Source organism: Sceloporus occidentalis, unplaced genomic scaffold (genome assembly GCF_023333645.1).
Source record: "Sceloporus occidentalis isolate IW3139 unplaced genomic scaffold, rSceOcc1.0.p SCAF_9, whole genome shotgun sequence".
Taxonomy (NCBI): Eukaryota; Metazoa; Chordata; class Lepidosauria; order Squamata; family Phrynosomatidae; genus Sceloporus; species Sceloporus occidentalis.
This window is the reverse complement of record NW_028316989.1, coordinates 44,005,247-44,031,595: the sequence shown is the minus strand read 5'-3', so window position 1 is coordinate 44,031,595 and position 26,349 is coordinate 44,005,247. Positions and strand designations below refer to the sequence as shown.

General features: G+C 41.8%; 2 protein-coding genes across 3 annotated transcripts in view; one reads left to right on the top strand and one right to left on the bottom strand.

The window, feature by feature from the left end:
- LOC149307423 (A-kinase anchor protein 13-like) overlaps positions 1 to 10,943 on the top strand; it is a 183,596-nt gene extending 172,653 nt beyond the window's left edge. For both annotated transcript variants that reach the window (XM_089539140.1, XM_089539139.1), the window contains 11 exons: positions 4 to 80; positions 1,594 to 1,775; positions 2,581 to 2,663; positions 3,177 to 3,356; positions 5,076 to 5,237; positions 5,486 to 5,556; positions 6,186 to 6,230; positions 6,791 to 6,841; positions 7,913 to 8,362; positions 8,598 to 8,919; positions 9,149 to 10,943. In XM_089539140.1, coding sequence (XP_089395266.1) covers positions 4 to 80; positions 1,594 to 1,775; positions 2,581 to 2,663; positions 3,177 to 3,356; positions 5,076 to 5,237; positions 5,486 to 5,556; positions 6,186 to 6,230; positions 6,791 to 6,841; positions 7,913 to 8,362; positions 8,598 to 8,919; positions 9,149 to 9,198 — 1,673 coding nt within the window. In that variant the 3' untranslated portion in view covers positions 9,199 to 10,943. The remainder of the gene's footprint in view (positions 1 to 3; positions 81 to 1,593; positions 1,776 to 2,580; positions 2,664 to 3,176; positions 3,357 to 5,075; positions 5,238 to 5,485; positions 5,557 to 6,185; positions 6,231 to 6,790; positions 6,842 to 7,912; positions 8,363 to 8,597; positions 8,920 to 9,148) is intronic.
- Positions 10,944 to 19,246: 8,303 nt separating this feature from the next.
- The window catches only part of LOC149307422 (kelch-like protein 25), a 24,695-nt gene continuing 17,592 nt past the window's right edge, over positions 19,247 to 26,349 (bottom strand). Inside the window, exon 3 of the mRNA XM_089538009.1 lies at positions 19,247 to 19,718. The gene's annotated coding sequence lies outside the window, so the exon portion shown is untranslated. The remainder of the gene's footprint in view (positions 19,719 to 26,349) is intronic.

The window sequence follows — 26,349 nt, the reverse complement described above, 5'->3', positions numbered from 1 at the left end:
CAGAGGTCCTGGCTGTACTCCTCTCCGATGTTCTGATATTTCTTCAAGAAAAAGATCAGAAATACGTATTTGCATCTCTGGTAAGGTCCTTTTCCGCCCTTCTGAAATATTAATTGTTTTCATTCAGTAAAAAGATGATTCCCTGGATCCAGGTTTCTGCTTTTGATAGTTTTGTAATACCCCCTTCTCATTTTAAAGCAAAATGTGTAGTATTTCACACCTTGAGAACATAAGAGATTCATATCAAGAGCTATTACAGTAGGCCCTTGGTACCCACTGGGGCTTGATTCCAGGCTCCCTCCCCTTTCCATGGGCACAAAAATGTGTGGATACTCAAGTTCCATTAAATACAATGGCATAGTAAAATGGTGTCCCTTATATAAGATGGTAAAAACAAGCTTTGCTTTTTGGAGTGTGTATGTGTGTATTTGTATGTATTCGCAGATGACCACTCGAAGAAATACTGTTACAGGTAAGCAACCTGTCCGTACACACACACACACACACACACACACAAATATTTTCTAGCCATGCATGGTTGCATTTGTGGGTATGAAGGGCTGACTGTATTTCTTTCTTAATTATTGTTGTTGTGTGCCTTCAAGTTGTTTCTGACTTATAGCAACCCTAAGGCAAACCTTTATTAGGGTTTTCTTGGCAGAGGGGGCTTGTGTTTGCCTCCCTCCGAGGCTGAAATAACATGTTTTGCTTAAGGTCATCCCGTGGGTTTCCACAGCTGAGCAGGGATTCAAACCCTGGCCTTCAGAATCGTAGTCCAACACTCAAACCACTGGCTCTCTTAATGTCCCTGTGCAAATTTTCCTTAGCCTTTTTATCGTGTTTCCTGTTTGTCATTAATTCTTGTAATTATTGTGCACCACAACAAGCACAAAAAAGCTGTAAATGAAAGAATAACTAATAATTGAAAATGCCACAGCAGCATAAATTAAAAATTAAAACATTTTTTTAAAAAAAATAAGACATAGGCATATCTATTTCTGGGCTATTTAGATGCATTTTAGTTTTGCGAACTGAAGTGGTGACCCTATGTCAGTAGAAGTAAGGGCATTTAGGACTGTGATTTAGGCTGGCTTCATTACATATAGAGGGATACCTAGGTTTCTGTGGGTGTTAGTGGTGACCCCAGTAGCCTAAAACTGCTCATGCAACCTTATGCAACCAGAACGTTTTCCTGGTGTGAATTCAATCTTGTCTATTGAAATACACTGAGTAAGGCTCCTATACTTTTTATCTATGGTGATCATCTCAATTACCAAGTTTACACTTCAAAGATCTATAGCAGAGATTCATTTTCTGCTCCTGTTTTTTTCACTGAGGTAATTTGACTTTGATGATTAAATTTGACAAAATTTACTCCAAGCTCTTTTTGGTTATGGCATTTTTGTTGCTACAGTCTCCAGTTTTTGCTGCCCTTCCCTTAGGCCTTTGGATATAGGGAGTGACTAAGAATTGCATGTCCAATTGTAGGCAAGAGCTTTCTGAGGCTGCATCAGATGAAAACCTGGCTGCATCAAATAATGATAATAATAAAAAGCCTTTCTCTCAACTTCCTCCCTCCATTACAAACAAAAGGATCAAAGATCCACTGTGATCTCGCTGAAGAAGCTGATTGTCCGTGAAGTAGCCCACGAGGAGAAGGGTTTGTTCCTGATCAGCATGGGAGGAAAAGATCCGGAAATGGTGGAGGTTCATGCCAGCTCCAAGGAGGAACGCAACAGTTGGATACTCACCATCCAAGACACAATTAACACCATGTAAGGAGCCAAATGATGATTTGTGGAGGCATGGGGATTATACCAAACAAATTGAACATAGGAATGTAGTGCAATAGTAGAGCACATGCTTTGCATTTATAAGTCTGAACTTATTCAGACTTTCCAGATGAAACCCTGGGATGCTGCTGCTATTCACTGTGTAGATGTTGGGTCATTGGCTTGCAGAGCTTATTTTGTGGACTACAGTTCTCAGAACAGCCAGCATGACCATAGAAAGAGTTAAGTTAGGTATCCTTGTATCACACCGAAATGTTGGAACCATCCGGAGAGGGAATTTCTGGCTGGCTCATGGGTTGTGCATATTGAATACTGCTGTTATCAAGTACATATGAACATTTAGCTGGTGGAGTGTGCCAAGAGCACAAGACTCCCTTGCTTTAAAAAGGGTGTATGTGCGAATGAGAGAGTGACTAAGCTGTCTTGGATACATTGCTATGTTGTTAGTGGGACATATAAAATTCTAAGGAATTCTAATCCATTGCAATGCAAATCATATATGGTCAGACAGCAATGTATCAAATTGGCCACATACTAGATTTAGTTGTCATAGTGAAATGGTCAACATAATAAACACTGGTCTTTTAAAACCTTGCTTGGATTCTTGCCCTCTTCTTGCAAAAACTGGAAGTTTTGCCTTCCTCCTAAAACTTTTGTTCTCCATCCTAACATCTGAAATGATGCTCAGTTGGTACTTTAAGAGTTCCCAAAAGACATAGGGATGCTGGCATATTTGAAACTGGTACCCTTTCCTTAACCTATATTCTCATTCTGATTCTCTCTGCAGGGATAAAGAAGAAGATGAAGGCATCCCTAGTGAATCAGAAGAGGAAAAACGAGTGCTAGATACCAAAGCGAGGGAACTGAAAGGTAAAAAACATACAGGAGCCTTGACTTATTTTCCTTGTAGCAACCTCCAGAAGACAAGGGAGATTCTGGTCCTCTTGTTCCAAGCGATGCAGTGCTTTAAAAGTCAGAACTGAACCTGGAAATGGATTTTCACGTGGGACTTTAACATTTCAAACCCTGTTATTGCCATGTGCAGCTGGAAAGATGTCTTCTAGGGAGCCTTTCAGTGTATAGTTTCTCAATGTAGACCTAACTAATTGTAAGGAAACCTTATGTGTCCATGCATATTATATTTTTCTTTTCTCAGGTTGGTGTCTCCTGTTCATTTTGAGGAGCATGCTTTTCTGTAGTAGCTCTCCATCAGCAAACTTTTTCTTGATCTCTGCAATTCCTTAACATGCCACAATGTGGAGGCAGAGCCTCAGAGATAACTCAATCTGCAGGAATCTGAGTAGCATGCCATGTTCTGTAACAATTCTTCTTTTGACTGACCTTTTCCTTCTTCCCCCAAACCCTGGCCTGCCCACCCCACAGAACAGCTCCAGCAAAAAGATCAGCAGATCATAACGCTGCTGGAGGAGAAGGAGAAGATTTTTCGAGACATGACTGACTGCAGCAGGCATGAGGATCATGTGGCACCCAGAACTTTGTTCCGGTCCAATACCGAAGAGGCTCCCAAGGGACAAAGTGTGATGAAGAGCGTGATAAATGAAGGTAAGTGGAACCCTGAGCCCACATCCAGCTCTCCTAAAAAGAAGTGTTATCACTAGCACAGCACCCTTTCAGTAGGTTTAGCATGGCAATCGTGTTGCATCCGATTACCATGCTAAACACAGTTGAGCAAATAGTGCCAAGAAAACCCCATGATAGGTTCGCCTTAGGGTCACCATAAGTAGGAAACAACTTCAAAACACCCAAGAACAACTAAAACAAAGAGTATATGTGTGCATACAGATTCTAATTCAGGAAAGAGCCTTCGCTTGTTTATTATTTCTCATTCATGAAATTACAAAGAGACCTTCCAGTCATCCAGGGAAGGTTCTTGCAGTTAAAAGTACCCAATCTTGTCTGATCGGAGAAACCAAGCAGGGTTGGGTCTGGCTAGTACTCAAATGTGAGACTGTCTGGAACATTTGGTGCTGTAGGCCTTTTTCTTCTTTTTTCCGTTTTCTTTTGCTTTCATCCCTCCCTTTTTTAATAAATAACAATAAAACTTTTATTTCTATCCTGCTTTTCTGGAGCAAGACAAAGTGGCTACCAACTAAAACATCCATATACAATATTGTACATAAAATTACAATTTCCCCCCTTTGAAAAAGAGTTAAATGTATTATATATTATGATTAAAATATATTATGATTAAAAGAGTTTTCAGTCTAGTAATAATAATAATTGTTTTTCTTAAACAAAAGGGGAGATGTCATAGCACAGTAGCAGAGGGCATATCTTGTATACTGAGGATCCCAGATTCAATCCTTGACATTTCCAAGCTGGAAAAGAACTGTGGAGACTCAAAACCATTGGTGACTTAACTAGATGAACCAGTGGTCTGATTCTAGCTTCTTCTGTAAGGGGCCATCAGTTTTTCCTAGTCCTTTGCCTTAGATCAGGGTACATACCACACACCCCAATAAGAAGCCTCCCTGAGATTAAATATTCCAACTGCACTATCTTCTGTTTTCCTACAGTTTGCTTCTGTTTTCTCATTGTTACCATCTGCTGTCTCCCTCTCTGCCAAATTTCAGAACAGGTGAACCTGTATTTCATCAGATGCTGTTGAAACACAACATCTGTCATCTAGGATGGTTGGCCATGCTCCCCAGAACTAATCAGGATTGGCATCTTAACAACAACATCTCAGTGGTCACAGATCCCCTGTTTGGGGATTGTAACCTCTTCTGACATTACTCTCTCTGTAACACTGTGTATTTTGCATGCCTTTCAAAGTACCTGCAAAGATGACTCCCTCACCTTATTCCTGAAACTTTCATTGGAAGACAGAATGCAAAAATCCCTTGATAAACTCTTATAGCTTTTTCTAGAAATTAACTGTCCTGAGTCAAATGTTGATGCATCCTAACCTTCCGCAACCTGATGTCTTCCAGATGGGCTGGACTATAGTTTCCATCATGTCTGACCAATGTGACTGTTGGTCATTTCCCTCTTGCCAGTTCTATTGCCAGCTGAGAATGGGCTCCTCTTTTGACCCCTGGAGTCTTTTTTCTGGATCTTGTTTACATTTGTTGTCTCTAAGACAATGTTTTATGTATGTGATGGACTTTGTTCCACATCAAGTAAGCTGATGCCAAGTGGTCCAAGGATGTAGTGGTTGTTGTTGCTTACGTTGGATTTCTCCTTCCCATTTAAATCCACCTTAGCTGATTACCTGGGATAGAAGGTGATATCTTTTGGTCTTGCTCTTTCTCTTTTCAGTTGAGCTATTACAGGGGCTTGTGAGCAGGAGCCTAGGAAGTACCCTTGGGCCACAGATCAGCAACCTCTCCTCAGAGCAGGAGACTGTGGGGCCCATCTCTCTCCCCAGAAGGGCAGAGACATTTGGAGGATTTGACAGTCACCAAATGAATGTATGCAAAGGTGAGCATGCTTTCCATCTCTCCCCTGGGTTCCACTGTGGCTTGCAACCTTCAGTTGGCTTTCATTTGGGAGTTGGATTGCCATATCTTTGGAGAATATCCAAGGAGATTAAGTCAAGGAGGGAACAAAGGCTCTCTGCTTATTTTGGCTTTCTTTTTGCAATTATGTGGTTGATGTGTTTTCTTCTCTTGAGCTGTGAAAAACATAAGCAGCACATATGAACTCTAGTTTTGTTTGGGCTTTTTTAGGTGGGGAGAAGGATGAAGGAGATGATGTACAGGATCTTAGGAGGACAGAGTCAGACAGTGTCTTGAAGAAGGTATAGTATGTTTAGGACATGAAGTCCTGGGCCTGGTACCCCCAGTATTTCCAAATCAGGAATGTGGAGGGAGCAGACTTACAGATGATGTTGGACTGAAGTCTCCATTATCCCTCTCCAGTGCCTGTTGTTTATGGGAATTGCTGTCCAGCAATATTTGGAAAGCCACACATTTCACCACCGCTGCATTCAGAGGGTTTTGGGTAGTAAGGATATATAAGGTCTTGCTGAGCTTCACTGAACTGATATTCATTTCCCCCTAGAAGGAAAAGTAAAGATAGCTGTAGAAGTGTTTGACTGTCCAGTGATTTCAGTGCAACTTTGGGCACTGTTATTGTGGGCTTTTATGCCATTTCTGACTTATGACAATCCTAAAATGAACTTGGGGCTTCAGACTACAAGTTAGATCTCAAGGTACAGACTGGTAGCCTCCAGAAGGAAGGCAAAGCTTATCATCTCCAATCCATTTTTGCTAGACCACACAGATTCTGATTGTAGTCCAACATATTTGGAGCTCTGCCACTTTAGTGAAAGGCTTTTTGCATAAATGATTTGCTCTGTCTAGTTACATTTGGTGTCCTTCTTTTGCCTCCCCCCCTCCAAATTTACGCTGTCTGATTTCTTCCTAGGGAGGAACAGCTAACTTGATGTTTGTGCTGAAAAGGAACAATGAGGTAAAAACCACTGTTCTAACTTGGCTTTGTATACTAGGGATTTGGGGGTCCACAATATGGGTCAGTCTTATAATGTCTCACATTGTACTCCATCTTTTGTGCCTTTCTTATCTGTCTGTCTCTTCCTCTCACTCTCTGTGCTTTCAAAGATGAGGCATTTTTTTACACAATTAAGCTTTTAGCCTTTATATCTATGAAGATTGATATTGGACTGTAGCTCCCATTATGCTGTGAGATAATAGGAGCTACAGTCCAACAACATTTGGAGGGCCATGAATTCCCCAGTCCCTAACTTGGCATGGCACTTTATCAAAACAACTTGTTAAGCAATATCAAATACATTAAAAAATGGCAGGGTAATATGTAACAGGATGTCTTTGCATCTGAAAAGGTTGTGGGGGTGAATCTTTGGTCTGTAGTCCATCAGCAGAGCATGTTCTCCCTTTTTCCTGCTTCTGAGCTAAAACACTTCTGAATTCCTTGAAGGAAGGGCAGGAGACCGGTGTAGCAAATGACAACTAGCAGCTAATAGCTACTCCATTTCTGTTTTTCCTTTTCAGCAAGTTCTCCAGAGCATAACACAACTCCACAGCTTGCTGGGTACTTTGCAGGTAAGTCCCAAAAGGAGGTGGGAAGGCTCTGCCATTGACAGGTGGTGCTTTGCTTCAAGGCTTCTCTGTTTGCAAAGGGAATAGAATCCCATTATACTCCTCCCCGCTCCGTTGCAAGCCTGTAGCATCAATGGGATATTGGTTTTAAAAGGGGTTCAGTACATCAGATGGATCTTCTGTAAACACTGTGCTCTTTCAACTAGGTCCTTATAGAAAATCCTCACAAGTCCAAATTTTAAAAGTCTTAAAAGCCCAATCAAGACAAAGACATTTTAAAAACCAACAGCCCTGATCAAGCAGCAATTGCTTTAAAATTGATGTCTTCACACCTCATGACCTTTAGAGGCCTTTCTTAAACCCTCCAAATGTTAGAAGAGAGTCTTTATAAGAGTGGCCTAACCCCAGCCAGGTTAGGCTATGCTTTACTGGCCATCTTACAGACCACCAGGAGAACAAGAGCATCTGCAACAAAATGGCTAGTGAAATGGAAGAGTTCTTGTGAGGCTGGGTATTTTATCAGGGTGAAGGAGGAGAATGCTATTAGTATTTGGATACATTGCTCTCAGGCGTCTTCATGGAGGGCTTGTCCTCTCAAAGCAAAAGACCCAGTTCTTGGAAAACTCTGTTGATTGACTCAGCCAAACATAGAAAAATGGTTAAAATACCAAGATATGTTGTAGATTGTGAAGAAGAAATCACCAACAGCAGCGTTCATTCCAGGCAGATTGGGATGTGTGAAGGAAACAAGGTGCCCTTGTAAAGCTGTAATTTAATCTAAGACCATCCAGATCATGTGTCTTGACCTTTTGTTTTGTTGGACATCGGAAGAAAATTCATTAACAAGACTTGGGAAAGATTGGAAATTGTTAATTGACTTTTTGGAAAATAACAAAGGTGATTTGATGACTGTTCGTTTCATCAATTATTATGAGTTGCATGTATAGGGTATGAAGGGTAGCTGATGAGGAGAGTAAAGAGGGGCAGAATGTATAATAAATTGTACTTGCAGGTGCTCTTCCACTGTTCCTGTAGCTTTTCCCACTAGCAACTCTTGCCTCTTCTTTCTCACAGGCTGTTGTGGTGCAGCAGGACACTTACATTGAGGACCAGAAGCTGCTTCTGACAGAGAGGGCTCTGAGCCGCAGCTCTTTCCGGCCCAACTCATTGATTGAACAGGAGAAGCAACGGAGCATGGAGAAGCAGAGGCAGGAGCTGGCCAACCTCCAGAAGCAGCAGGCCCAGCACCAGGAAGAGAAACGGAGGAGGGAGAGGGAATGGGAGGCCCGAGAGAAAGAATTGGTGGAACGGGAAGCCCAACTGGCCCAGCGGGAAGAGCAGGTCCAGAAAGGACACCATAACCTGGAGAAGGAGAGGGAAGAGCTACAGCAAAAGAAAGCCGCCTACCAACTTGACTTGGAGCACCTTCGGGCTGCCCAGAAGCAGCTAGAGAAGGAGAAGGAGCAAGTGAAGAGAGATATGGAGTACCTCTCCCAACCACAGTCAGAACCCAGTCTCAGTCTGGTAACTGTCCCATTTGCATTTGAGAGTTTTTGCATGCAGCAGAGTAAAATGGAGGGTGGGGTTCAACCCTGGGATTCCTTGGCATTCTGTGTGTCCAAGGAAGAGATGATCTCTTTTTTACGTTCATGTGGCCTGCGTTGAGCTTTTGCCTCTTACACATACAACACTTGAGACTGTTGATGCCACTAAGATGGCCGATATATTTATGTTCTTTGTTTCACTCTCTGCCTTTCAGTTTTCCAACCAGCATGCCAAGATGGGCAGGACCCCTTCTGGGCTTGCAGCTGAAGACTCCTCTTCCAGACTACTAGGCTCTTCTCTGACCAAACATGGTCAGTTGGACACAGAGCTCTCTGTGTCACCCAAAAGAAACAGCTTTTCAAGGACACACAAAGAGAAAACTGCTTTCCACTCAATGGGCACCACCACATCAAGCCAAACCAACAAACCAGCTGAGGGACATTGTCAGATGCCCAACCGCCTCTTTGGCTTGGCCAAGCCAAAGGAGAAGAAGGAAAAGAAGAAGAAAGGCAAAGGGCACCGCTCACAGCAATCCGGTAAATATAGACTTTAAGTCTCTCAGAGCCAAGGATGTAAAGATATACAGAGACTCCCTTCTGCCAGATCTAATCTCACTGCATTTTCCCTTTCATAGAAAGTGGGTAGACATTGCATTTGGAATATTGATTGAGTTTAGAGTCTTTGAATCTGTGGGCAGGGAGAATAGGGGAAAAATCTGGACTTTTTAGCATGATTTTTATGTTGTTCATTGTCTTCTCTTCCCAGATACTCACTCTCCAGAAGCAGCCCCAGAAGGTGAGGAGATCTTCTGCTGACCCCACTTGCAAGGATGAAGCCATCTCTTGTTCTATCTTGCCAAATGTATGCAGTGTGGGAGCCAACACACTGGTGACTCTTCCCCCTCTACATTGAATAGCGTTGGCTTTTCTTACAGCGGAAGCCCATCTGTGCATCTGCATTTGCAGCCTGTTCTTAACTGCAGGACCTCTGTTTCTTGAAGATGTTACTTTTTAAAAGGTGTCTTAAAAGCTCAGTGTAGAGGGAGGATTGCCTTCTGGGTTAAACTTTGGATGTGACCAGACTGGGCCGGCTCAGTTTTGGTTGCTTATGTACTAAAAAAAAGTCCATTCTTTGTACATTGCTGGCTACCAACTTCTACAGGCAGACACTCCTTCAGTTTTCTTTCATCTCCCAATATGTATGTTGGGGTGGATGGGACAGGCGAAGATATCCCAGGGTAGCCTAGCTAATATTCTTATGGAGAACAACACCAAAAACCAAAAGCCCTCGATAGCAAATGGATGTGGCTCTTTTTGCAGTGTTTGGTCACTGGTATGTAGAGATATACTGTATATATTCGTACATATAAAAATATACATATATAAATAAAAGTAGCTGTGTATCCATTTGGATATGCACTAATTCTGTACAGAAAAGCTGGGAGGGCTAAAGGGTTAGTTGATATCTACTAAATTGTCCAGGGACTGTGTCAATAACTAAATATCATTTTTATTTTTTGATCCTCCAATGCTTTTGCCACCAGTACCCCTTTTGTATATGTTTGTGTTTGGGGAATGAATTAAAGGCCATCTAATGGCAAGACCTTTGCAAGAGTGGGGTCTGGCTAGAGAACTTGAAGGCCAGTTTGTCTGTAGAAATGACTCACATAGTAGAGTTCCCATGCAGGTACATTGTGGGGGAAATGGAAGGAGTTAGCTGGCCTACAGGCTTACAGTTCCATGGATAGTATCAGAAAGTTTATCCTTGATGGGGGAAAACCCTGTGAAGCAAATTTGCAAGGACTTGAACTGAGTGAAGACTTGCAAATGGGAATGGAATACAAACATGAACCTATTTTTCTAGAATGTGTATCTCCCAACTGAATATTTACACTTGCCAACCAGAAAGCTGTTAATACAGTGATCTTTTGCTTCAGAGATACTTGAGTGGTTATAGTTTTTCAATTGAAAAGGGGAAAAATAAACCAAATTCTCCTCTTCTCTTCCCTTAGCTTCTCCTACTAAGCTCTTCAATACATTTTTCTTTCCCCCCCAAGTTTCGATGCACCTCTGTAATAAGAGCCATTTTGAAAGCTGTTGGGGAGGCGTAAAGTTGGCTGTGTTTTAGATTTTTAAAAACTCACCCCATAAACAAAAAATATATATTGGTCTACCAGTACAGAACAATGCACTGTGTCTCCTTACTTGGTTCATTTGGGAAGCTGAAGTTAAATTACAGAGATTCCACTCTCTTTCCTGTCATTGCTCAGAATCAGAACCAGCCACCTTTATGAAGTGGAAGGGCTTACATGAAGTAAAAATGAACTGCTCCTTGATAAAATTGCTTATTTGCAGTATCTTAGGAGTCTGCTTTGCACAGTGGTATGTTTTGTCCTACCACACGGACGTTTTTTTCACCAGACCCTTTCCATTGTGTGTATTGGGAGGTCTTGGAGAAGGTCACTTTGTGGTAAATTTCCAGCTCAGAAAGGGTTGTGTGGATCAGCCTCTTGAGGAGCTTGGCATGTGATCCTTTTTTGAACACCCGAATTAATTCTTCTAGGTGTTTTAAAAAAACTTTATTAGGTGTGCCATACTTTTCACTTGAGTAGAAGACAGAGGATACAAATATCGCAAGGCTGTCTTCTTCACACATCTCCTGTAGTCACCTCTTTTGTCATTTTGTTGAGAGGGATGCATCATCTCCCTTTGACTTGAAATCAGTGTCCAGAGTGGAAGAGGCATTTGTTTCAATCATGGTCTTTCCCATAAACATTCTCCTGCTGCTGATGTTCCCTTTAGAAAATTGCTGGAAAACCAGTTGCTTGCTTTCTTTCCTTCATCTTCAGAGCAAGAAGTGTTGATCCCTTAACCCATTAAGCTATGTACCCTTTTTACTAGACTTGATACGAAATAGTTTTTTCTCAGCACCTTGTGCCGGCGCAAGTGAACTCTGACATTTTTGGGCAGCTCTTAACACAGAGATGCCAAGGGAAGACGAATATCTTCAATGATAATACTCCCCTCCCAAGAGATTACTGCCAGCAGTCTAGTCAAATGATACTCAGCACTGGCTCCTCTTTTCTCCATTAAACATTTGATAGTTTTGTTTCCCCACCACCTCTTTGGCAATTTATTTTTAAAGAAAGGTTTGCACTATTGTCCCAATGCCTTCTCCCTTTAGAGCATCTCAGGATCTGTTTCCATGCAACCAGACGTGCAAAATTGAGCATGGGAACTATTCTGTACTATTCAGTGCTGGGACCATAGTGGGGACATCAAGTCTGCCTTAAGCATCAGGTGGGAACGCTAGCGACGCGGCTGGATTCGGAAGCTCTCAGAGCGGTTCATCCTCCAAAAACCAAGCAGGATGCAGCTGTGGAGTCATACTTTTTATTAATATTATTTTTATTTTATGTTTGTTTCTCGGTTGCAAGCTGGGCTTGCGTTTAAAAACAATCTTTCTGTTTGTTTGAAAGAGGTCTGGATTTTTTTTTTTAAAGAGAGCGTCTATTTTGGTTTTTTTGGTTTTTGTTTTGTTTATTTTTAAGCTGGGCTTATGAAGTCCAAAGTACGATTTAAAAAGTGTGTAAATATTAAATTGGTTATCACTGGCACTATGCTAGAGGCAAAAAGAAAAGAAATAGCCTGTAGTTGTCAAACGCATTCAACCACTGCTAGGGAACAACCTCTAACACCCAACGTATCTTAGAAGCACATGTAACATAAACGTAGAGCTGCAGACCACACAATGCCCTTCTCAGAGAAATGAACTGAATGAATTGAATTGAAATGAATCAATGAATTGAAAACAGGTCCATTTCTCAACGTATATATGTATATATGTATCTCACTTCCATTGGTTCTTAATAAGATGGATAGAGTTGGTATTTCAAAAATGTGCTTGTTTGGAGATGGCAGTGGCGGGGGAAAGGAGCTTGTAATGCATGGAAAGTGATGCCTCGCTTGAATCACTTTCATTTCTCTCAAAGCAATTATCTCCATCCTTCTTCTTATTATTTTTATTACATACTTCCCTCTGTTCCCTCTGTCCCTTCCTTCACTCAGTAGTAGTTTCAATTTTCATTTCATCCACAGGAAACATGATTAAGGCTGCATCTTCACTGCAGAAATAATCCGGGTTGACACCACTTTACTGCTATGTCTCAGTGCTGTGGAATTCTGGAATCGTAGTTTGGTGAGGCTCTAAATCCCATAGCATTGAGCCATGGCAGTTAAAGTGGTGTCAAACCAGATTATTTCTGCAGTGCAGATGCCACCTAGGTGTATATTTTCCCACTTCTTACAACACAAAGTGAATGGATTAGTCTTGTACAATGTATGCCTCCGAGGCATTTCATGGATGCTCTTGCAAAATGAATGCCACTTGATGTAAGGGGGGAACATCTTCCATCATTCCTTCTCATCATGGCGGCAGGAGACCATATTCTGCATGACTTTTTATTTTTTAAGAGATAGAAATGGGTTTGTGTACTTAAAATCTGCTGGCATTTTAAAAGTCTAAGTGCTATATGTCCTGTTCTTTCCCTGTTTTTGGTTAGTTTACAGTTAAAATTCAGCCGTGGTAAGTTCTTTTTGACAACGACTGGATGCACAACTATGATACACACACAATGTAAGTAATAGAACAATATGTTCCTCTCATTTCGGTTGCAACCTTCCCCCAGCACTACTGCCACTTGTACAAAAGTAGCTATTGCACATCTCCAGTTGAAATCTATATGTAAAAAACCCACACTTTAAAATGGCAGATATACAACAGTGGAGCGGGTTTAAAAACAAACAAACTTAAAAGTGCTGTATGTTAATTTGTAAGTATGTAAAAAGTTAAGTAGTTTGCTGTCTGTAAAAAGTTTTACGTTTCGCCTTTCCTCCCCATGTATTTGGAAACAAAACCAAAACCCGTCAGATTTTCATAATAGGTTTTATTTATCTGCCTTTCGTATGAGAAACGACTTCCTGTAAAGTATTTTTTTCCCTTCCCTCCAAATAAATTTTGATTTTATGTCTGAAAAAGTGCCTGCTTGTCTTAATTTGTATATGAGGCAAAGACTTTCCTTTCATGTTGAATCAAAATCGCTCTACTGGAATGTGCTTAATATATTTCATTTTCAGCTCACATCGGAGGGAGAAAAGAACAGAAGCCATCTGTGTGTGTCATGATGGTATTGCTACTTTATCATTAGATATTGGAAGCAATTATGAAATAACAAAGAGAAGAGCCCCTTTCCTTTTTGAGCAGAGAAGGAGGGTTTTATCAGTGGGGTGAGGACAGTTGAGTGGGATATGGAGTGTCCATGTGCACAGTTGTTGTTGTTGCTGTTGTTTTTCACTGTCCTTAAGTTAGCTTTGAAGTATGGTGACCTCATGAATGTGACACCTCCAAGTCCTCCTGTCCTCTGTTGCTCTACTCAGATTCTACAGGTTCATGGCTGTTATCTCTTTGATTGTCTATCCATCTGGTCTGTGATCTTCCTCGTTTTCTATTGTCCTCCACCTTTTCATAGAATCATAGAATCATAGAGTTGGAAGAGACCGCAAGGTCCATCCAGTCCAACCCCATTCTGCCATGCAGGAAATCCAAATCAAAGCATCCCCGACAGATGGCCATCCAGCCTCTGCTTAAAGACCTCCAAGAAGGGAGATTCCACTACACTCCGAGAAAGTTTGTTCCACTGTCCAACAGCCCTTACTGTCAGGGAGTTCCCCCTAATGTTGAGGTGGAATCTCTTCTCCTGTAGCTTGCATCCATTGCTCCGGGTCCTAGTCTCTGGAGCAGCAAAAAACAAGCTTGCTCCGTCCTCGATATGACATCCCTTCAAATATTTAAAGTTTTCTAGCAGTTTTGTTTTTTTCCAGTGAGTCATCTCTTCTCATGATGTGGCCAAAATACAACAACCTTAATTTAGCCATCTTGGTTTCCAGGAGGAGTTCTGGCTCGATCTGTTCTAGATCGAAACATTTGTTTGTCTTTTTGGCTGTGTACAGTATTCTCAGCTCTCCTCTCCAGCACATCTCCAATGAGTCGATTTTCTTTCAGTCAGCTTTTCTTCACTGGCCAGCTCTCACATTCATACATGATGATGGGAAATACTATGGCTTGGACTGTTAATCATAGTTTAAAAGGGTTCAGCAGTTCCACTCCAACTTGGATCCATGTAAATCAGTTAGTACCGACCCGCAGTTCAGATACCTGCTTACTCAGCTTCCCATCCGCTTCCATCCATTATATACCTGCTCTTTGTCTTGCTGGCTGTGGACTAGATCAAAAGTTGCTCTGCAAGGAAAAGCTGTATTTTAGTAACTGTTTTGGCATAGGTCCTTCAACAATGGCATTTATTTTGGGCGCCTAATCTCTCATCTTTTTGGAGAGAAGGAGGCATGGGGAGGGAGCAACTGTTGCTTTGTTGGACATGGAAAATGAGCAGATTCAGAAGATCAGTCACCCTTCTCCGCTCCCTAGCGAGTCATGTTTTGTGTTCTTAGCGCTAAGAGCATAAAATTTGGCATGAGTGCCCCAGACTATGCTGAACAGTCTCTGTGATCTGTAAATATCTCATGCCTTTGTTCTGCTCCATCTTTTCTCTCTGTCTCTGAGCGTGCAAGAGATTAACTGCTAGAATTTCAAGGGATGCTTTATTTGGAAGAAAGCTGTGATAGAGTGGCAGGCAACAGCCTTGAACAAGGAGGGACAGAATGATGGGATTAGTTCAAGTGAGCACTGTTGGTTTGCTGGAAATGAAGGCTGTTTGGACTGCGAGTGTGTGTGAGAAATCCAGCCACAATACACTTGGCCTGCATGGAATTCCTTGTGGGGCTGTTTTCAGAGTCAATCCCGCGGCCTTTTTTCTTTTTTGATGCACACTGATGAAAGGGTGAAAATAGGCATGGAAGATCCCATTCTCTTCTCCACTTTTCCACGTAATTCATTTACAGCTCGTCTGAGCGCAGCCTGGGAAGTTTGCTGTTTTGAAAACTGATCCAACACATTTCCAGCTCATCCTCCCTCTTATCCCATGCCCCTTGTAATTACTAAAGCTGATAAAGTCTAAATAATAGCGTTTCGATATTTGATTTTTGCTGCTCATAATGCTTTGGTCTGTTACTATGAGCTGGGTACCCTAATGCTTCCTCTTGCTCTTTATGGGGCTTATTTTGAGCCGATGCCTTGTTCAGATGAGGCTTGCCATTGCTTTCCCCTGAAGCTGAGAAAGTGTGACTTGCAGACCAGAATCCAGTCAAGTGTTCTATGCATGCACACATCCCCCATGGACATTTTTGTCTGATGTGGAACCCACGTTCAGCTCATTATTGCAGAAGTGGAGTTGTACAGGCAGTTCTATTGCACATGGAAATTGGATTGTGCATGTCTTGGTTGCACCTTCAGTGTCTTGGTTCGCTTGGGCAATGTTGCCATTCAACCCAAGGGTTGTGTAACAATTAATGTGAACCTGCATGCGTGGAGACGTACACAACTCTGATACAGGATCTTGGCTAGAGCTTGTCAATGTTCTTCACGCATGATGGATAGCCTATTCCAGATGAAGTCGACCCTCTCTGGACCCAGCTTGGAGCACCACTGGCTGTTGACGTTGACGTTCCCAACAACATGACATCAGAATGCAAGGCAAGTTTTGCTAAGTGAGAAAAGAAGAATGAGAGAATGCAGTGCAAACCTGTCACTTTGGCCAACAGCAATGTTTTTAGTACCCTGCAATTCTAGCATAAACTTGCTTTCCTTAGTCAACATAACTATAAAGACAACTCTTATGTCTCCTTGGCTTTGAAGAGCCAAAATTGACGATGGCCATGTCACTATTTTATGTACCTTGCTATATATATCCAAACAAGATAGTTTGAGAAAGATTTGAGTGGTCCAAAGTAAAACTACTTTCACATCCCAGGATTGATGCCAGAAATTCCATCTAAAGTGACCCAAAAGGGAGGGAAATGTCTGAGACAGACATCACAGGGTTATGAGAAAGGGGAAATGTGTGGCACAAAAGAAGGAGAGCCTATTCACATTTTTAAAATGCTCTTTGTTTTACAGTTTGGACAGTAAATTTGGGATGAGGATTTAGCATGCAAACTTCTTCCCTCTCTCCCCAAAACCAATAACCACACTCTCCTGGGGGCTGACACTTATTATTCAGCTATTGCTAATTCTCTTTTGTGTCATCCTAGGCTCCTGCTTAATTCCTTAGCAACAGACTGCTATGATAGCCTCTGCCAAATGGGCTCTGAATCCTCTTTCAGGCCAATTAAACACCAGACTAGAGATGAAAGATGGGAAGGGACATGCACCCTCTTCCATTTTTTTATTTCCATCAAAGCTATGCATTTTTATCCCTCGCCATCCTGTCTCCCTTCAACCCAGAGTTTTTTCTTACTGGCAGCAAGAGCTAGAAAACTCTTCCAAATCAATGCACTGCATGTGATGCTTTCAGGATCCCAGTTTTGTGCCCAGGAAAACTAGACTTCATGTTCAAAGCCATGAAAGCAAAATTATTTGGCAAATATGTGGATTCTTGTACATTATTTAACCTGCTTCTAAGATTTCATTTCTAACAAATACGCAGCAGCTTAAAAAGCGAATACGTTCCTAGGCTGCATCAATAGGTGTATAGATGGAGGGACGTAATAGTACCACTCTTCTCTGCTTTGATCCGGCCTCACTTTGAATTCTGTATCCAGTTTTGGGCATCATATTTCTGGAGTGTGTCCAGAGGAGGGGGACCAAAATGGTGAAGGGTCTGGAAACCATGAAGCCCTATGAGGAGAGACTTAGGGAACTGGGTATGTTTAGCCTGGGGAAGAGAAGATTAAGGTAGCCAGATTTAAATATCTGAAGAGATGTCATGTAACAGATGAATCAAGTTTTCTGTTGCTCCAGAGATTAGGACCCAGAGCAATGGATTCAAGCTACAGGAAAAAAGATCCCACCTAAATATTAGAAATAACTTCTCGGTGGTAAGAGCTGTTCGACAGTGGAAGACACTGCCTTGGAGGGTGGTGGAGTCTTCTTCTTTGGAGGTTTTTAAACAGAGACTGAATGGCTATCTCTCTGAAATGCTTTGTGTCTTCCTGCATGGCAGAATGGAGTTAAACTGGATGACCCTTGGGGTATCTTCCAATACTATTATTCTATAACATATATGACAGATTTTGCAAAGGAAGGAGCTTTAAGACAAAAGTGTGAGTAAAAGTAAGAGAAATGGTGAAATATTACATTCAATTTATTTATTTATTGAATGTATACTCTGCCTTTCTCCCTGAAAGTGATCCAAGGTGGCTTGGATTCAGGACCTGACGTTAGGGCAGGCACCCAGGGATGAATGAAGGAGAATATTTATTATTGCATCCTTATCTGCATTGTTATCTTCAAAACAAACCTGTAAATCAGTTTTAAAGTGTTGTTTGGTCATCTGGATCTGTACGACATTGGCTGTCTACTAGTGGCATGAGAATCAGACACTAAAGCTGCACGATAGACAAGAGAAATGGAAGAAGCACATCATGCTAAAGAGGCATTTCTGTAAGCAATGCCAAAGTGGTAGCAGCCATTTTCTAATGTACTTAGCTGTTTCTGATTCCAGCATCTGTTTTGGGGTTGGGCAATTTTTGTCCCAAAGACCAAATCTGACCCTCAGTCTACTTTCAAAATGCCTGTGGTGTGACTTGATACGTTCCTCTACCAGGAGCCAACTGGGTGAAGTGAAAAAGTGGATGTCGAGAGAAAGCAGAATGTGCTACAATGTGCTATCTGTTGGTGAAAAAGGTTCCTCACTCCAAGATTCAGCAACACTCAGGTCAGTCAGAATAGAATGACTCCTCTCTCCTGTCTTTTCTCCATGAGCATCTGTCTATAGCATCGAGTACCCCAAAACTTGTGGGATTTCTTACTCCTGTAGTGATAAGAAATAGTATTGGAACACCTGGCTACTCTAAATGAATTCAGTCCTAGAGGGCTGGATGAATGTCATCCAAGGGTACTAAAGGAACTAGCAGATACAATGTGAGAGCTACTGCCAGTAATCTTTGAGAATTCTTTGAGAGGTCCCAAAAAACTGGAGAAGGGCAAATGTTGTCTCTTGAAGAGAGCATCTACACTGTAGAAATAATGCAGTTTGACACACTTTTAACTGCCATGGTTCCATCCTACAGGACCCTGGGATTTGTAGTTTGGTGAGACACCAGCACTCTTTGGTAGAGGCTAAAAAGACCCTGTAAAATTCCAAATCCCAAGGTTTTTCAGGATAGAGCTACAGCACATTAAATGATATCAAACTGCATTATCTCTACAGTGTAGATGTACCCTTAATCAGGGATGGGGAAATAGCTGGCCCTAAAGACGTTTTGAACCACAGCTCCACAAACTTTTACTATTGTCAGGAGTGTTATGCAACTATGCTGAATTGAGGCTGTTGGGAGTTATAGACAAACACATGAGGGCAAAAAAGTTTTGACTCCTGTTCTAAGCTCCTTGCCTTCTGCAGCAATGATTCATTATAGGAATGTGATGTTCATATAATGTTTCAGTATAGAATGTAATGTTCATTGTGTGGTTTATTGTGTAATAATGTTTTCACCTGTCACTCATCTTGGGAGTTTCCCCCCAGCGATCATCAGAACCATTGTCGGGAGTGTTATGCAACTGTGACAGGGTCTTTGTGACTTTGCAGGCTGTCGAATAATAGTGAATAAACAGTGTATTTGCAATAGCCACCAAGCGGCCCTGTCATTATCCCTACATCAGGTGGTACTTCAAGGGAAAAAAGACGCGACCAACATGCCAGTGTATTTTTTTTTTTAATTAAAATAGTCTGAACTTCTGGAACAACAAAGTACAAACAAAAGAATGTGCTTCAAAATGATTCAACAGGTTTCCAGCCCTTCCAGAGATATCTGTGCTTCATTCACATGGTAGAAAAGACGCCTGAGGTCCTTGAATGCTTCATGTGTAATGTATGCATGGGGGATAGGATGAGGCTTTTAAAGTCTCTTGGCTCCTTTGGGCACTCTAACTCTGTTTGATGCCAGAATGGTGCCCGCATAGTGCTGGCTCAACCACAAGAGAAGGAATTTTTGCCAATGCTTTGACCTTTCTTCCTCGCCGAGGACTCAGTAGGAGTACTTACCTGCCCCACCTAGCCTATTCACACAACTTAGATCAACTTGACACCCATCCCCATAGTGATGTAGGGAGAAAGATCAGGCAAGGTGGGCAGCAAAGTAGTACAAAGTAAAGCCAGTTGCTTCCAGTTGTTTGTGCAGATTCCTCCATCTGTACTAATAGATGGGTGCCACGTCAACATCTGGAACGAGAAAAGAGAAAACAAGTAATTTCTTCCTACCATTCATGCATTATCATCCGCAGACTTTCCATTATTGTCTCTAAATTGTTACTCTACGAATTCATAACATCTCCCTGCCTTCCCTCAGATGAACCCAGAGCAAGCTCTATCTTCTCTGGACGTCTTGGGGTTTATTGCTTTGCTTTCTGCTTTGCAACTCCACACATAAATATTTCTTCAAAGATACAGAAACCTTGTCTGTGAGTGATCAGCAAATTTGCTATTGAAAGGAGCCATGCTCTCCTTTTTTCTTCGTTCAAGGTGCAGATACATTATAGTCACAGTAGCTTTTGTGCAACACAAGGATATAACTAAGTTAAATTACAGTCTACTCCTTTTGCAGTGTAACCTGAAACTATGTTTTGTTAACATTATTTTATAGTGATGGGTGTATGGGTCCTCACTGCTTAAGTTTCTTTTGTACCCCTGGTCAATAGGGTACAACTCCTCTGAGTAACTGAAAGTAGAATTAAAAAAATTAATAGAAATAGAAATTAGAATATAAATATAAATATACAAATTCAAAGGATCATGCCCAGTATTTGAAAATGTTTCTTTTGTCGTCTATAACTCCCAGAACCCTCAGAGACCAGGTTGCCTTGGAATTCTGGAAGTTATGGTACTCCAAAAAGAATTTCTTCCCAACTTCAAACAAGAACTACATTTTAAAAGTAACTTCCCAAGTTTGTGTGGCACTTGCATCCTGCCGAGGTTTTTCTGGCTGGTGTGCCTCTAAGCACCTGGTTTCCAAAAGTCAGCCACTCCCAGCTGGTTTGGCTTGATATACAGGCTTCCAAGACACACACAGTTGCTTGGCAGGTGCTTTTCTCCCCACCCATGCTGCACTCTAAATGCACATTAATTCTATCACAAAGGACAATGCGCTCCAAGCCTGGCAACATGGAACAGCAAAAGGACGTGAAGGTGCAAGTTGGCCAGAGAAGAGAAGACCAAGACCCTTTGGTCACCACTGACTGAGCTTCTCCAATCTGGATGCCACTGAAGGAGTTGCATAGATTCAGGTGTGGGATAAGAAGTAAGCAAGGGAGAGTAGAAAACCAGGGGTCATGGAGGAAAGGAAGCCAGGAAGTTCTGAAAAGGAAGAGAGATGGTCAGGAAGAAGAGGAGGAATCTGAGGGTGCATTTACACCAGTGATCTCTAAACTTTGGTCCTCTAAAAGTGTTTTGGACTTGAACTGCCAGAAGCCCCAGCTAGCTTGTTCAATGGTTTGGCATTCTGGGAGCTGATGTTCAAAACATCTGGTGGACCAAAGTTAGGAAACCACTGGACTCTACATTGTAGAAATAGTGCAGTTTGACACCACTTCGACTCCATCCTACAGATCTCTCAGATTTGTAGTTTTGTGAGGCCGAAAACAGCAAGGATACAAGCTCTGGGTGCTCTGAGGTGGTCAAGTGTACTTTACATTCCTGTGTTTTGGAGAGCGTTTTCAACTCCAGTGATTTCTTTTGAAGATCCCCGAAGAAGGCCCCATTGAAGCCGATATGTGTTGGGCATTTGTGTCAGCCTACAGGTACTTAGCCAGATACTACTTTGATCCTGCCTGCCCTCCACAAGGCATGGGAAGGCTGTGAAAGTTGCCTTCAGAGGCTATATGGTATGGCCAGGGCACAGGGTATAAGGCTTAGCGTGCTTTGCTGTAGCTCTGCATCCAGCACTACCAGGCTATACCGAGCAATATAAGATTTCAGCTGCAAAGCTAGAAAACAACAGAAGACCAGAGTGTAAATGCATGCCCCAAACTCTCCAGCTAACAAGGCAAGGGTGGACTCATGTAGCCCTCCAGATGCTTCTGGATACCAGCACTGCCAGTGATGAGGAATATTAGAAGTCACACACAGTCCAACGACATCTGGAGGGCCACATAAATCCAGCCTTGTTCTGAAGGGTATTCTATGAAAGGCAGAGTGAGGCAGCCATCTCAGGAGGGCAACACAAGGTTGCGCATGAGCTCTGATGGACCATGAATGATGGAGTCTCACCATTTTCATTGCTGTCAGCACTATGCCATGTGCTCATAAAAACTGACGCTCTTGGCACACTCTTAAAGCTGAAAGCAAGGAAGGAAAGGACAATCAACTGGGCATCATGCAACCAGCATTTAAACAAGGGCTTGCTTGCAGTTTTTATATGGCTATTGGCAAGATGTTAGAAGCCACAACTAGAAGAGAGTAAAATAATGGCTTGTAGCTTTTTCTGGCATGGGAATGGGAATGATGAGACCAACAATTTTCCTAGTTGAGTTTCTGTTTGTCATTAAACATCTAAAGGAAGAAGGATATTGCTGGGAAAATAATAGGGCCACTGCAAAAGCAAAAGGTCCATTAACAGAATAGGGCTTTGGTGCTGTCAAACATCATCTTGCTCTTTGAGTCTTCTCTACTTTGTCTGACTCTGTCCTCTCTTAATGTCCTTGGCTTATTTGCTTGGATGCCATGGAAAGGGGAGAGTCAGGGTGGTTTAGTGGTTTGAGTGTTGGACTACAACTCCAGAGAGTAGAGTTTGAACTCCTGCTAGACCAAGGAAACCTACAAGGTGGCCTTGGGCGAGTCACATTCTCAGCCTCAGAAGAAGGTAATGGTAACCTCCCATTCAACATATCTTGGCAAGAAAAATACCCATGATAGGTCCACCTTAGTGTTGCCGTAAGTCTGAAATGACTTGAAGGGACACAACAACAGCAACCGTGTAAGGATATGTCACCTATAAGACAATGGAGGGGAGACTGAGAAGATCTTGGAAGACTTCAAATTCTATGGTACATTTAAAAACAACAATCCTCAGGACTTTACTGGAGTTATATAGGTTGCCAGGCCTTTGTGGGCTTTGAGGTTATACTTTTGTAAGAGTATGGAAGAGCTGTTGTGTTGCGTGGACCATTTTTCTGTTTCACTGTTTGTCTATTAAACAGAACACATAATCCTTACCATTAAACCAGGTGTCAATGTATTTGCCAATGCAAGCCTAGGCAGTTCATGAAACTAAACTAAATAAGAGAGTGCACACACACACACAGAGTCCTCTGCTGTGGATTGCCAGCTCCTTGATAGCCCACTTGTAGATCCAAAATAATCCACAAAAGCAGCTGGTTTATCAACTATTACATCTATATTACAACAACACCTTCTTTGAAGGAAAAGAAAGATGCTTGTAAGGCCAAATTTGAAAAACACTCTGGCTCCTTTCTTCTCTGGATGTCATTGGCTCACTTTCTCCACTGTCACAAAGAGAAGTCCTCTGTCCATTGATACTGTTCAGACTGAAACAATTCCTGTTGTTTATCTCTCCAGCAAAAGGATTTTGGATATCTTTCCCACTGAAGAAACCGTTCCAAGAATCAAATGTCTCCTCTTTCAAGTATCCTTCTAAGCTACTTCAGCTAAACAGCAATCGCTTGGCAATCAATGTTCTTGGCTGTTTTTTTTGGTTGGAAAAAATGCTTTAAGAAGATTTTTGTTGTAGGTGGAAGGGACTACTGGAGCTAATCACACCAGAGGGAAAAGAAGGAAGCAAGGAGGTGAGCTAATGTAATCTGAAGTCCATTTTTATGGGTCACTGGTCAGTTAAGGAACAGAAAACCAGGGCAGAAAGAGATGTGCTTGGAGAGATTAGCTGGGCTTTTATGCTAAAGCTGTTAATCATAGTTAATCCACAGAATTACTGCCAGTGCAATAAAATTAGTGTCACACAACAGCCCTGTCACAGATTCAGAATTCATACTAAAAGACGTACCAATAAAATGGACATTCCGGGAAACACAATGCAATTGATGGTGTCTTTAGATCCGCCTTTTTGGTGTTACAAGGTAACTGTGAAATGGTTCACTTAATTAACAGCGTGACTGGGAATTTGTGCCATTGGGATCTTATAAAGAAACTTCCAGATATCAGTTGCCAAAGGTTCAGGCTAGAGCTGAAATGCAGCATCAGCAAAAGGAAGTGGTGCAAGACTGATTGGATTATGCCACTTCATCCTACAGACAAGGAAGGTGCATGTGCAAATGCTCTTTGGCATGTAAGACCTTCCTGCATGTAGAAAGCTAATGTGTCAGGGAATACTAGGGTAAAATCTGTGGGCATGTTTTCTTTTTAAATCAGGTGATAGAAACTTGCAGTATCCTAGGCAGAGTTCAATTAGAAATTACAAGTGCAAATGTTCTGCAAATGTCTGCCTCCACTTTCAGCCACCAAACTCTGCCTGAGATGCTCTCTCACAGTGTCCTCTGAAAACATATGCAGAAGAGGGAGTTATTATGCCTCTTGCAATCTGCAAGAGACTGAAAGGTATGCAGTGAATTTGACTTTGCAAAGATAACTAACTCAGGTCCAAAACACATTGCAGAAATAATCCAGTTTAAGACCGCTTTAACTGCCCTGGATCAATGCTAGAAATTCTGGGAACTTGTTTTGGAAAACATTTAGCCTTCTCTGTCTGAGAGCTCTGGTGCCACAAAAAACAACAATTCCCAGGAAAGCTTGCATGGGAACAATGATATACAGTGCGATCCCCCTCAGGGTTATGTGGGTGCATGGATGGACACACTTTTCAAAGAACTAGAAAGTACATTTTTGCTACTTCCACACTAATTGTTTCACTTCCTGATTTGTCAGAATCCTTGGATGCTATTGCCACCAAATCATTCCATAACATTGTTCAAAGGGCCTTCCCAGGCAAAAGCCTTAGCTGTTGAAAATATTAAAAGGCGTGCACTTCATTTGAATCAATCATTGGTACTCATCTGACATATCAATCATTGGTACTCATCTGACATATAGCTGTTATCGCTGATGCAGCTGGCTCTGCAGCTTTGCTGCACCAACCCACCCACTTGAAAGGCAAATGAAATTCATTTCCAGTGCCTGTGCTGAAGAAAAGATGGATTTCTCCCATGCTCTGCAGTGGTACATAAGAGCCATGTATCAGTTAATGAGACAACCAACTGGCTGCAGCAGCTCTTAAGCAGCCACATCATGGGAGGGTGAGGCTGGGTTGCAGCAATGAGCTATAGCAGGACCTGAATTTGGAAAAACCATTAGCCTCTCATAGGGAATGTAGTTATCCATCCTGTAAAACATGTAGCTGCTTGCATGCAGCAGACTGGGTATCTTCTTTTGCAACTCATGACCAAGGAAGAGTCAATCTGCATAAGCAAAGCATGGTAGAATATAGCCCAACAATAACTACTGTATATTCTCATGTATAAGTCTAGAAATTTAGGTCAAAAAAGCCCAAGTTGATTTCTCCACAGGTCAATGTAAGTACTGTATCTTAACTCTTATTTAAAAGAAGGAGCCATCCCCTGGTGAAAAGCAAGAGTATAATCTGTCCTGGAAGCACTGATTCTCTCATCCATCCAGCCTTAAGAGTGAGCACAAAGAGTTATGTCTGCTGGAATTTTGTAAATTCTTTGACTTTGTTTTGCTTTGCTTCATCCTTTAGATCCTTTGTTATATGCCCCTAGGTTTTACCCTCGACTTATCCACGAGTCATAGCAAAATCCATAATTTTGGCCCGGAAACTTGCCCTTGACTTATACATGGGGTCGACCATGTACATCCACTGAGCCTTACAATGATTTTGGTATGAAGGCTTAGTAGAGTAAACAAAATCTGAGGATAAAAAAACAGAGAGTAAAAGAGAGAATGCCACTAGAACTGTTCTCTCTGGTAGCAGATTTACTATAAGTTGGATTTCAGGATGTTCTTGAAACTATATACAAGATGAAGAGACTAGCCATTTTCACAGTATGGCTTGCCTCTTGAAAATTTGGTCATCTAGGTGTTTTGGATTTCCAACCCCCAGAAGCCCCAACCATCTTGGCAAATCATCAAGGATTCTGGGAGAGGTAATCCAGATCATAGGGAGGACCAAAGATTAAGAACTACTCCCCCAAAAGATTTAAGAACAGTGAGGGGAGGTTTTTCCCTATACACCATGATTCTCTTTGGAGGGCTAGCTTTTTGGGCTATGTGGCCATGTTCTAGAAGAGCTTATTCATTTCCGAAGATGCCAGCCACAGATGCTGGCGAAACGTCAGGAATAAACCCTTCTAGAACATGGCCATATAGCCCGAAAAACCCACAAAAAACTATCTTTGGGTGTTTCTACCATCAATGTGGATAGCAATCAAGAAGAGGACCTATGCAGCTGTAATGCCCTACTGGTGAAACTGTCCTATTTCTCTTTTTGGCACTAAGCCTTTATTTCTCTTCTGGTTTTTAAATCTCTTCTGAAGTTTCATTTCTACTGTACTCGTTTCTAACACAGCCGTTTATTTCTTACCATTCTTTTTAAATTGCTTTGCTTAATTGTATTTTTACAACTTACTGCACAGACAAATTGAAGTAATTTTTTAACATTAGAACCCGCCTTCCCCTAATGAATCAGATGAAATATGAAATTATTGTGGAACAATGAGCAAAAGGAGGCATGAAAATAGAGATCACCATAGGTTTCTCACACTTCTCTGTATTGGTTATGCTGATGAGGTCTTCATCATCTAAAAGGAGGTCTAAAAGGATCATGCATGAAAGTGGTGAAGGCATCAACAGAAACTTCCCTTAAGGGATC